This window comes from Bombina bombina, chromosome 6, assembly GCF_027579735.1.
Source record: "Bombina bombina isolate aBomBom1 chromosome 6, aBomBom1.pri, whole genome shotgun sequence".
In the NCBI taxonomy this organism is placed as follows: domain Eukaryota; kingdom Metazoa; phylum Chordata; class Amphibia; order Anura; family Bombinatoridae; genus Bombina; species Bombina bombina.
Window position 1 is genome coordinate 556,500,393 of NC_069504.1, and position 12,828 is coordinate 556,513,220.

General features: G+C 40.4%; 1 protein-coding gene across 1 annotated transcript in view; it reads right to left on the reverse strand.

Annotated features, from left to right (window-relative positions):
• Positions 1-216: 216 nt before the first annotated feature.
• The window catches only part of DNAAF4 (dynein axonemal assembly factor 4), a 173,917-nt gene continuing 161,305 nt past the window's right edge, over positions 217-12,828 (reverse strand). Inside the window, exon 9 of the mRNA XM_053719338.1 lies at positions 217-1,159. Within this exon, the coding sequence (XP_053575313.1) occupies positions 1,047-1,159 (113 nt within the window). The 3' untranslated portion in view covers positions 217-1,046. The remainder of the gene's footprint in view (positions 1,160-12,828) is intronic.

Genomic DNA, 12,828 nt, shown 5'->3' on the forward strand with positions numbered 1-12,828 from the left:
TTGGGAAACTTTGCCCCTCCTGGTAGGATTGTATATCCCATATGACACTAGCTCATGGACTCTTGCAATTACATGAAAGAAACACAATTGGGCAAATAAGAAGCTACTCCCAGGTGGCAACCGGGCCATAGAACAAGCTATTGAGCTGCTGTTATCACCAACAAATTTTACAATTAAATTACAGAAAAAGGGTACAAAATAAATTCTGAAAGTGTATTGTAATTTTTTTTTTTTATTACACATAATTAAACATTTTGGGCTTGATTACAAGTGGCGCAGTATTTTTTTTTTTCTCGATCGCGAAAACTCAGCTAGAGGTAACCTTTTTCAGTTAGTTGGGTTACGCTCATATTACAAGTTCCAAATTTTTTTTATTTTGTGCAAGCGGTAACCCAAATAGTGCGTGCGCGTTCATATATTCCCCCATAGAAATTAATGGAGAAAAAAAGATTTTTGCATAGCAATGTATGTGTATGTATCTCTATATTAAAGTACTTTGGTGGCTTTTTTTCTAACACTTGAGAGATCTCATATCTTTGAGCCCTTATAACTTTTTTGTGCAATACTTTTTTTTTTAGAATTTGTATTAGACAGTGTTAATATGAGTGTAACTGTACTTTGTGTAATGTATATTTGATGTGTTTTGTGCAATTTTTTGTTTTGGAAAACAGTTAACCACAACTCTGAAATTTCGATAAGGATTGAAGCATAAATGGTGATTTTACTCAACTTGCAAAATCAGCGCAATTAAAAAGGCTTGCGAAAAGACGATTTTGCTTGCACAAAACCGTTTGCGCCTCACCTGTAATCTAGCCCTTAATATTACAATTTCAAACAGTTTAATATCCCTTTAACAAAGATCCTGAATTCTTGTATGTAACAGTGTAGTATTTTGTATTTCTGAATCTATATTGAAGAGAAATGAAGATATTTTAAGACCGTACACATATAGGAAAATCTTAAAAACAACACTGAAATGTTGTAAATATCCAAATGGAAAATCCATAATATATTGATGTCCGTTATATAAACATATATTTGTTTCTTCATTCAGGAGTTGAAGAGGAACCCTGGATGATCTGTCGAATTTTCGCTGCATCAGCTTTTACATTCTGGTTATTGGGGTCTATCTTAAGTGCTGCTTCATAGTCCTGGAGACCTAATATACAAATTACAAATGGTAAGAAAAAAAGCTAAAAGGGATTGGAAAGTCAGAATTAAACTTGAATAATTCAGATAGAGCATGTATTTTTTTCTTTATTTTTTTAAAATCTTTTTATTGAGAGAACAGCAATAACAAACAGTCAAAAGAGACATAATCATCAAATGTATCCACGCAGGGATCATCAGTTATCAATATGACCATAAGGTTACAAAGGTCAGCAGATGTTTGACACAGACAATAGATTGGATGATGATCACATTTGAAAAAGGGAAGAAGAGTCAATATCTGCTATAGTTATAAGTGACAGCGGAATAAATATATTGCTAGGATACACAAGATAAATACAACAGTTCTCATTTTACTTTTTATATCTTATAGTATATAATGTCCCAGAGTAACGGTTGGGATAAGTGTTTAAATAAGGGGGAAGGGATTCAGCGGGCAAGAGCCGCTCGAAGGTGGCAAAGGGTTCGGGGGGTGGAGAAAATGTGGGGGGGGGGGCGGAGGGAGCAGCAGTTAGTTTGTTAAAAGATAAATTCTTGGGGGTGCACCAAGAACTAGGCGCTGATGGTGAACCAAGCTTTTAAAAGGTTAGGATAGATGATGGCAAAAAGGGTAAATGTTGGTGTCTTTGAATGGGAACAGGCACCTCAAGGTTGCAAGTGTAAGAGGGGTAAGAGTTAGGAAGCATGTGAGGGGTAGGGGAGTGCCGAAGGAGCTAGGGATTGAGAGAAATGTCTCCACTGAGAGCAAAAGGGTATAAGTGTATCTAGAGATGATAAATATAGGGGAGGGAGAGATTAAAAGGAGGAAATGGGAGACACTTAACAACTGTCTATCCCTCGACATATTTAGACACTCATACTATAATAAAACACATTACCAACCCCCTGCAAGGGGGTACATCCTGACCTGTATATTCAAATATAAGGGAAGCTTAGAACATAAAATATTTTACTAACATAGAATAAACAAGAATAAAATTAACAAACATATTGGTATTGAACATGTCCTACTTGTTACAACTGCCCAGAGAGTGGGACATTTATGCTTAGATACCCTTCTTCTAGCTGGTAAAGGCCCAGCGCTTACTGGATGGGGTGTAACGAAGTATGTGCAAGTTATGTAATGAGCTCAACATCTGTCTGCTGTAAGTGTCCGCCCTCAATTAGGAGAGTTCGGAATAAGGTGTGTTAGAGCATGTATTTTTAACCCCTTCGCTACCAGGAATTTCAGAGAAAAGCTTGCCCAAAGTAGCGGGTCATTTTTTGGCATTTTTGCGACCATTCAGGTTAAACAGAAATAGAGGCTTTGTTTCCTTTTTTATTTTTTATTTACCTATGAAAACGATATATATTTAAAGTAGACAACCCAAGGTATTGATCTAGGTCCGTTTTGATATATTTGAAGCCACTATTTGGCAACCAAATATGATCATAAAAAAAAAAAACTTAACAAACTGGGTTTCTCAGAAGCTTCTCTAGGGTCTGCTTTGTTCAGAAACAGCAGACATGCATGGCTTTGCCATTTTTTTATGGCAATTAGAAGGCTGCTAATTGTAGCTGTGCAACACACTTCCTGAAATTCCTGGCAGTGAAGGGGTTAATAAGCTTGTAAGGTTGGCAAGCCTCCCACAACCCCAGCAAATTTTAGACCGATCTCCCTGTTGAATGTAGACATTAAATTATTACGCAAAAATCCTTGCAACTCGCATAAATACCGTTCTCCCTTCACTCATACACCTCAATCAGGCAGGTTTCACACCCTATAGAGAGGCTAGAGATAACACCACTAAAATTATCAACCTAATGGAATACGCCAATCCAATCTTATCCCTTCAGTGTTCATTTCGATGGATGCTGAAAAAGCCTTTGACAGGCTAGACTGGTTCTTTTTGAAAAACATAATTTATGTAAGAACTTACCTGATAAATTAATTTCTTTCATATTGGCAAGAGTCCATGAGCTAGTGACGTATGGGAGATATACATTCCTACCAGGAGGGGCAAATTTTCCCAAACCTCAAAATGCCTATAAATACACCCCTCACCACACCCACAATTCAGTTTAACGAATAGCCAAGAAGTGGGGTGATAAGAAAGGAGCGAAAGCATCAACAAGGAATTGGAATAATTGTGCTTTATACAAAAAAAATCATAACCACCACAAAAAAGGGTGGGTCTCATGGACTCTTGCCAATATGAAAGAAATTAATTTATCAGGTAAGTTCTTACATAAATTATGTTTTCTTTCATGTAATTGGCAAGAGTCCATGAGCTAGTGACGTATGGGATAGCAAATACCCAAGATGTGGAACTCCACGCAAGAGTCCCTAGAGAGGGAGGGATAAAATAAAGAGAGCCAATTCCGCTGAAAAAACAATCCACAACCCAAATCAAAAGTTTTAATCTTTATAATGAAAAAAACTGAAATTATAAGCAGAAGAATCAGACTGAAACAGCTGCCTGAAGTACTTTTCTACCAAAAACTGCTTCTGAAGAAGAAAAAACATAAAAATGGTAGAATTTAGTAAAAGTACGCAAAGAAGACCAAGTTGCTGCTTTGCAAATCTGATCAACAGAAGCTTCATTCTTAAAAGCCCAGGAAGTAGAAACTGACCTAGTAGAATGAGCCGTAATCCTTTGAGGCGGGGATTTACCCGACTCCACATAAGCATGATGAATCAAAAGCTGAAACCAGGACGCCAAAGAAATGGCAGAAGCCTTCTGACCTTTCTTAAAACCAGAAAAGATAACAAATAGACTAGAAGTCTTACTGAAATCTTAGTAGCTTCAACATAATATTTCAAAACTTTGACCACATCCAAAGAATGTAAGGATATTTCCAAAGAATTCTTAGGATTTAGGACACAAGGAAGGAACAATAATTCCTCTATTAATGTTGTTAGAATTCACAACTTGAGGTAAAAATTTAAATAAAGACAGCAAAAACCGCCTTATCCTGATGAAAAATCAGAAAAGGAGACTCACAAGAAAGAGCAGATAATTCAAAAACTCTTCTAGCAGAAGAGATGGCCAAAACGAACAATACTTTCCAAGAAAGTAATTTAATGTCCAAAGAATGCATATGCTCAAACGGAAGAGCCTGTTAAGCCCTCAGAACCAAATTAAGACTCCAAGGAGGAGAAATTGGCTTAATGACAGGCTTGATACGAACCAAAGCCTGAACAAAACAATGAATATCAGAAAGATTAGCAATATTTTCTGTGAAACAGCACAGAAAGAGCAGAGATTTGTCCTTTCAAAGAACTTGCAGACAAAATCTTATGAAGAAACTATAAAATCCTAGGAATTCTAAAAGAATGCCAAAAGAAATTATGAGAAGAGCATCATAAGATGTAAGTCTTCCAAACTCGATAATAAATCTTTCTAGACACAGATTTACGAACCTGCAACATAGTATTAATCACTGAGTCAGAGAAACCTCTATGACTAAGCACTAAGCGTTTTAATTTCCATACCATCAAATTTAATAATTTGATTTCCTGACGGAAAAAAACGAATCTTAAGGTCTGGCCTAAATGGAAGTGACCAAGGTTGGCAACTGGACATCCGAATAAGAACCATATACCAAAACCTGAGCGGCCATGTTGGAGCCACCAGCAGCACAACGATTGCTCCATAATGATTTTGAAAAATCACTCTTAAAAAGAAGAACCAGAAGGAGCAAAAATATAGGCAGATTGATAACTCCAAGGAAGTGTCAATGCATACACTGCTTCCGCCTGAGGATTCCCGGACCTGAATAGGTACCTGGGAAGTTTTCTTGTTTAGATGAGATGCCATCAGAACTATTACTGGAAACCCTCACATCTGAACAATTTGAAAAAACACATCTGGGTAAAGAGACCATTCTCCCGGATGTAAAGCTTGATTGACAGAGATAATCCGCTTCCCAATTGTCTAAACCTGGGATAGGGACTGCAGAAATTAGACAGGAGCTGGATTTAGCCCAAGCAAGTATCCGAGATACTTCTTTCACAGCCTAAGGACTGAGAGTCCCACCCTGATGATTGACATACGCCACAGTTGTGACATTGTCTGTCTGAAAAACAATAACGTCTCTCTCTTCAAAAAGAAGCCAAAACTGACGAACTCTGAGAATGCACGGAGTTCCAAAATATTGAATGGTAATCTCGCCTCCTGAGATTTCCAAACTCCTTGTGCTGACAGAGATCCCCAGACAGCCTCCCAACCTAAAGGACTCGCATCTGTAGTGATCAAGATCCAGGTTGGATGAATCGAAGAGACCCGTAGAACTAAATGATGGTGATCTAACCACCAAGTCAAAGATAGTTGAACATTGGAATTCAAAGATATTAAAAATGATTTTCTAGAATCCCTGCACCATTAATTCAGCATAAAAAACTGGAAAGGTTTCATATGAAAATGAGCAAAGGGAATCGAATCCAATGCTGCAGCCATGAGACCTAAAACTTCCATGCATATAGCTACTGAAGGAAATAATAGAGACTGAAGGTTCCGACAAACTGAACCCAAGATAATTGTCTCCTGTCTGTTAGAGACAAAGACATTGACACAATCTATCTGGAAACCTAAAAAAGGTGACCCTTGTCTGAGCAACCAAGGATCTTTTGATAAAAAGATCCTCCAACCATGCCTTAGAAGAAACAACAAAAGTTGAATCGTATGAGATTCTGGAGAACGAAAAGACTGAGCCAGTACCACGAGATCGTCCAAATAAGGAAACACTGAGAACCTTGAAAAGATTCTCAGAGCTGTCACTAGACCAGAAGGAAAAGCAACAAATTGGTAATGCTTGTCAAAAAAAAAAGAGAATCTCAGAAAATGAAAATAATCTGAATGAAAACAGAAGAAGAAGATATGCATCTATTGTATCTATTGTAAACAAATAATGCCCTTACTGACCAAAAAGGCAGAATAGACCATATAAACACCATTCTGAAAGAAGGAACTCTTATATGACAAATCAAAAAGATTTTCTATCTTTGGGACAATGAATAGTTTTGAACAAACCCCCAAACCCTGTTCCTGAAATGGAACTGGTATGAATACCCCAGATAACTCCAGGTCTGAGCAGCGCCTTGAGACCCCAATGGGTAACCAGCCACGCCTCACAAGTACCCAACACATACAGGTCTGAAACATACTTCAGAAAAGTGTGAGCCTTTACTGGAATAGCTGTAATATGCTAGAGAGAAAAAACTTCTCACAGGCAGTTTTACTCTGAATCCTATTCAGTACCCCAATCTAAGAAGTTTGGACCGAATTGAACCTAACAAATTTAAAAAAAGTCTTAACCTGCCCCTTACCAGCTTAGCTGGAATAAAAAAAAGCACCTACATGCAAATTTGGGGGTCTGACTTTGTAAACATGTTACTGGTGGAAGAATTAGGATTCCGTTCCTTATTAAGAACAAACTAATATAAGCTTAAGATTTACTCTTAGAACTCAATCTTGAAGCAACAAAAAACAAAATTTATGCTTACCTGATACATTTATTTCTCTTGTGGTGTATCCAGTCCACGGATTCATCCATTACTTGTGGGATATTCTCCTTCCCAACAGGAAGCTGCAAGAGGATCACCCACAGCCGAGCTGTCTATATAGCTCCTCCCCTAACTGCCACCTGCAGTCATTCGACCGAAGACAAGCAAGAGAAAGGAGAAACTATAGGGTGCAGTAGTGACTGTAGTTTAAAAAATAAATAACACCTGCCTTAAAATGACAGGGCGGGCCGTGGACTGGATACACCACAAGAGAAATAAATTTATCAGGTAAGCATAAATTTTGTTTTCTCTTGTAAGGTGTATCCAGTCCACGGATTCATCCATTACTTGTGGGATACCAATACCAAAGCTATAGGACACGGATGAAGGGAGGGACAAGGCAGGCGCTTAAACGGAGGGCACCACTGCCTGTAAGACCTTTCTCCCAAAAACAGCCTCCGAAGAAGCAAAAGTATCAAATTTGTAGAATTTGGAAAAGGTATGAAGCGAAGACCAAGTCGCCGCCTTACAAATCTGTTCAACAGAAGCCTCATTTTTAAAAGCCCATGTGGAAGATACTGCTCTAGTGGAATGAGCTGTAATTCTCTCAGGAGGCTGCTGGCCAACAGTCTCGTAAGGAAAGCGGATTATGCTTCTTAACCAAAAAGAAAGAGAAGTTGCCGAAGTCTTTTGGCCTCTCCTATGTCCAGAGTAAACCACAAACAAAGCAGATGTTTGACGAAAATCTTTAGTGGCTTGTAAATAGAATTTTAAAGCACGGACCACTTAAAGATTGTGTAATAGACGTTCCTTCGTTGAAGAAGGATTAGGACATAGTGAAGGAACAACAATCTCCTGATTGATATTCTTATTAGATACCACCTTAGGAAGAAACCCAGGTTTGGTACGCAACACTACCTTATCAGCATGGAAAATGAGATAAGGAGAATCACATTGTAAAGCCGATAACTCCGAAACTCGTTGAGCCGAGGAGATAGCTACCAAAAACAGAACTTTCCAAGACAACAGCTTGATATCTATGGAATGCAAAGGTTCAAACGGAACCCCTTGAAGAACTTTAAGAACTAAATTTAGACTCCATGGTGGAGCCACAGGTTTAAACACAGGCTTGATTCGAACTAAAGCCTGACAAAACGCCTGAACGTCTGGAGTATTAGCCAGACGCTTGTGCAAAAGAATAGACAGAGCAGAAATCTGTCCCTTTAAGGAACTAGCCGACAATCCCTTCTCCAAGAAAAGATAATATTCTAATAATCCTGACCTTACTCCACGAGTAACCCTTGGATTCACACCAATGAAGATATTTACACCATATCGTATGATAGATTTTCCTGGTAACCGGCTTTCGAGCCTGAATTAAGGTATCAATGACCGATTCAGAGAAACCCAGTTTTGATAAAATCAAGCGTTCAATCTCCAAGCAGTCAGACGCAGAGAAATTGGGTTTGGATGGTTGAAACGACCCTGAAGTAGAAGGTCCTGCCTCAGCGGTAGGGTCCATGGTGGACAGGATGACATGTCCACCAGGTCTGCATACCAAGTCCTGCGTGGCCATGCAGGTGCTATCAAAATCACCGAAGCTCTCTCCTGCCTGATCTTGGCAATCAGACGAGGGAGCAGAGGAAACGGTGGAAACACATAAGCCAGGTTGAAGGACCAAGGCGCTGCTAGAGCATCTATCAGCGCTGCCTTGGGGTCCCTGGACCTGGTCCCGTAACAAGGAAGCTTGGCGTTCTGGCGAGACGCCATGAGATCCAGTTCTGGTTTGCCCCAAAGTTGAATCAACTGTGCAAACACCTCCGGATGGAGTTCCCACTCCCCCGGATGAAAAGTCTGCCGACTTAGAAAATCCGCCTCCCAGTTCTCTACTCCTGGGATATGGATAGCTGATAGATGGCAAGAGTGAACCTCTGCCGATAGAATTATCTTTGAAACCTCCAACATTGCTAGGGAACTCCTTGTTCCCCCCTGATGGTTGATGTAGGCTACAGTCGTGATATTGTCCGACTGAAATCTGATGAACCTGACCCCAGCTAGCTGAGGCCACGCCTGAAGAGCATTGAAAATTGCTCTTAGTTCCAGAATGTTTATAGGAAGGAGTGTCTTCTCCTGAGTCCACGAGCCCTGAGCCTTCAGGGAGTTCCAGACTGCACCCCATCCCAGAAGGCTGGCATCTGTCGTTACTATAGTCCAATCTGGCCTGCGGAAGCTCATCCCCTTGGACAGATGGACCTGACATAGCCACCAGAGAAGAGAATCCCTGCTTTCTTGATCCAGATTTAGTAGAGGGGACAAAACCGTGTAATCCCCATTCCACTGACTGAGCATGCAAAGCTGCAGCGGTCTGAGATGTAGGCGGGCAAACGGTACTATGTCCATTGCCGCTACCAGTAAACTGATTACTTCCATACACTGAGCCACTGAAGGATGAGAAGTGGAATAAAGAACACGGCAAGAGTCTAGAAGTTTTGACAATCTGGCCTTCGTTAGGTAATCTTCATTTCTACCGAATCTATCCCTAGGAATGAAACTCTTGTTAGAGGCGATAGAGAACTCTTTTCTTCGTTCACCTTTCACCCATGGGACCTCAGAAATGCCAGAACAATATCCGTATGGGACCTTGCGATTTGAAAAGTCGACGCCTGTATCAGAATGTCGTCTAAGTAAGGGGCTACTGCTATACCCCGCGGCCTTAGGACCGCTAGGAGGGACCCTAGAACCTTCGTAAAGATTCTTGGTGCCGTGGCCAACCCGAAGGGAAGAGCCACAAACTGGTAGTGCCTGTCTAGAAAGGCAAACCTGAGAAAACAATGATGATCTTTGTGTATCGGGATGTGAAGATAAGCATCCTTTAAGTCTACGGTAGTCATATATTGACCCTCCTGGATCATAGGAAGGATGGTTCGAATAGTCCCCATCTTGAAGGATGGGACTCTGAGAAATTTGTTTAAGATCTTGAGATCTAAGATTGGTCTGAATGTTCCCTCTTTCTTGGGAACCACAAACAGATTTGAATAGAAGCCCTGCCCCTGTTCCTCCTTTGGAACTAGGTGGATCACTCCCATAACTAGGAGGTCTCGAACACAATGTAAGAATGCCTCTCTCTTTATCTGGTTTACAGATAAATGTGAGAGATGAAATCTCCCTTTTGGGGGAGAGGTTTTGAATTCCAGAAGATAACCCTTGGACACAATTTCCAATGCCCAGGGATCCTGGACATCTCTTGCCCAAGCCTGGGCGAAGAGAGAGAGAGTCTGCCCCCTACTAGATCCGTTTCCGGATTGGGGGCTGCTCCTTCATGCTGTCTTAGAGGCAGCAGCAGGCTTTTTGGCCTGTTTCCCTTTGTTCCAAACCTGGTTAGGTCTCCAGACCGGCTTAGACTGGGCAAAAGTTCCCTCTTGCTTTGTGTTAGAGGAAGTTGAAGCTGCGCCACTCTTGAAGTTTCGAAAGGGCCGAAAACTAGACTGTTTGGTCCTTAATTTGTTGGACCTATCTTGAGGAAGGGCGTGACCTTTTCCTCCAGTGATGTCAGAAATGATCTCCTTCAGTCCAGGCCCGAATAGGGTCTGTCCTTTGAAGGGAATATTGAGAAGTTTAGACTTTGAAGTAACGTCAGCTGACCAGGATTTAAGCCATAGCACCCTACGCGCTTGAATAGCAAAACCTGAATTTTTAGCCGTTAACTTGGTTAAATGAACAACAGCGTCAGAAACAAATGAATTGGCTAGCTTAAGGGCCCTAAGCTTGTCAATAATATCTCCCAACGGGGTTTCAACCTGTAGAGCCTCCTCTAGAGACTCAAACCAGAAAGCCGCAGCAGCAGTGACTGGGGCAATGCATGCAAGAGGCTGGAGAATAAAACCTTGTTGAATAAAATTTTTCTTAAGGTAACCTCTGATTTTTTATCCATTGGATCTAGAAAAGCACAACTGACCTCAACAGGGATAGCGGTACGCTTAGCTAGAGTAGAAACTGCTCCCTCCACCTTAGGGACCGTCTGCCACAAGTCCCGTGTAGGAAACATCTTTTTAAAAACAGGAGGGTGAGAGAATGGTACACCTGGTCTATCCCATTCCTTAGTAATAATTTCAGAAAACCTCTTAGGGATTGGAAAAACATCAGTGTAAGTAGGTACTGCATAGTATTTATCCAATCTACATAATTTCTCTGGGACTACAATAGCGTCACAGTCGTCCAGAGTTGCTAACACCTCCCTGAGCAATATGCGTAGGTGCTCAAGCTTAAATTTAAATGTAGACATATCAGAATCAGGTTGAAGTATCTTCCCTAAATCAGAAATATCACCCACAGATTGAAGCTCCCCTGCTTCAGCACATTGTGAGGTTGTATCAGACATAGCCACTAAAGCGTCAGAGAGCTCTGTATTTATTCTAGTCCCATAGCTGCCTGCTTTCCTTGCAATCCTGGCAGTTTAGATAATACCTCTGTAAGGGTATGATTCATAACTGCCGCCATGTCTTGTAAGGTATACGCAATGGGCGCGCTAGATGTACTTGGCGTCCCCTGAGCGGGAATTATAGGATCTGACACGTGGGGAGAGTTAGACGGCATAACTTCCTCCTTGTCAATTGCTTCTGGTGATAAATTTTTTAAAGCCAGAATATGGTCTTTGTAATCTATAGTAAAATCAGTGCATTTGGTACACATTCTAAGAGGGGGTTCCACAATGGCTTCTAAACATAATGAACAATGAGTTTCCTCTATGTCAGACATGTTTAAACAGACTAGTAATGAGACCAGCAAGCTTGGAAAACACTTTAAGAACTGTGAACAAGCAAAAAATAAAAACGGTACTGTGCCTTTAAGAGAAATAAACAATCAAAGAAACTGCAAAACAGTGAAAAAAGCAGTAAAATTTACGAAATTTTTACAGTGTGTATAATAGACTGAAATAGCATTGCACCCACTTGCAAATGGATGATTAACCCCTTAGTTTCAAAACCGGATCAAAAAAACGATATAACCGTTTTTAAACGGTCACAACCAACTGCCACAGCTCTACTGTGGATCCTACCTGCCCATACAACGACTTTGGAAGGCACAAAAACCCTTTAGAGAGGTCCTATGTGTTCAGGGGACTCATTCAGGGAAGCTGGATGTCTCAAGCTGCAAAAACTACTGCGCAATTATGGTGCGAAAATAGACCCCTCCCAACATGTACTCACAGTGAGAGGGCCTTAAAAAACTATCCCTAGGCAAAATCTAGCCAGCCATGTGGAAAAACTGGGCCCCAGAATAAAGTTATATCACCATTTGTAAAAAACGTTTATACACATCAAGCAAACGTTATATCTATTAAGTAATGAGAGTAAATAACAAAAATATTACCCTTACAGCAAGCATGATGCCAGTCGTTATTAAATAACTGTAATCAGGCTTACCTTAAATAAATCAGGCACTGTCAGCATTTTCTGGCTTATCATCTCTCTAGAAAAATTATAACTGCACATACCTCAGAGCAGGTAATCCTGCACACTATTCCCCCAGCTGAAGTTACCCATCTCTTCAGTTATGTGTGAGAACAGCAGTGGATCTTAGTTACAACCCGCTAAGATCATCAAAAACCTCAGGCAGACTCTTCTTCAACTTTCTGCCTGAGGCTAAAATAGTACAACTCCGGTACCATTTGAAAATAACAAACTTTTGATTGAAGATAAACTACATTAATGCACCACATCTCTCTAGCTACTTCCCTTGTCGAGAGCTGCAAAAGAATGACTGGGGGTGGCAGTTAGGGGAGGAGCTATATAGACAGCTCTGCTGTGGGTGATCCTCTTGCAGCTTCCTGTTGGGAAGGAGAATATCCCACAAGTAATGGATGAATCCGTGGACTGGATACACCTTACAAGAGAAAACTCCCTTCCCCAGAGTAACAGTTTGAAAAAAATTGAATCCAATTGTGAACCAAATAATTGATTACCTTGGAAAAAAAGAAATATGGATTTTAGAAATCAAATTAGCATTCCAAAATTAAGTCACAAAGTTCTTCTAGCTAAAAATAGCTAAAGACATAGATTTAACCTCAATTGTGAAAATATAAAAAAAAAATGACGGCACAAATGAAATTATTAGCATGTTGATCAACTTAACAATGCTAAAACAAATCATAATCCGATACTTGTTGCACTAAA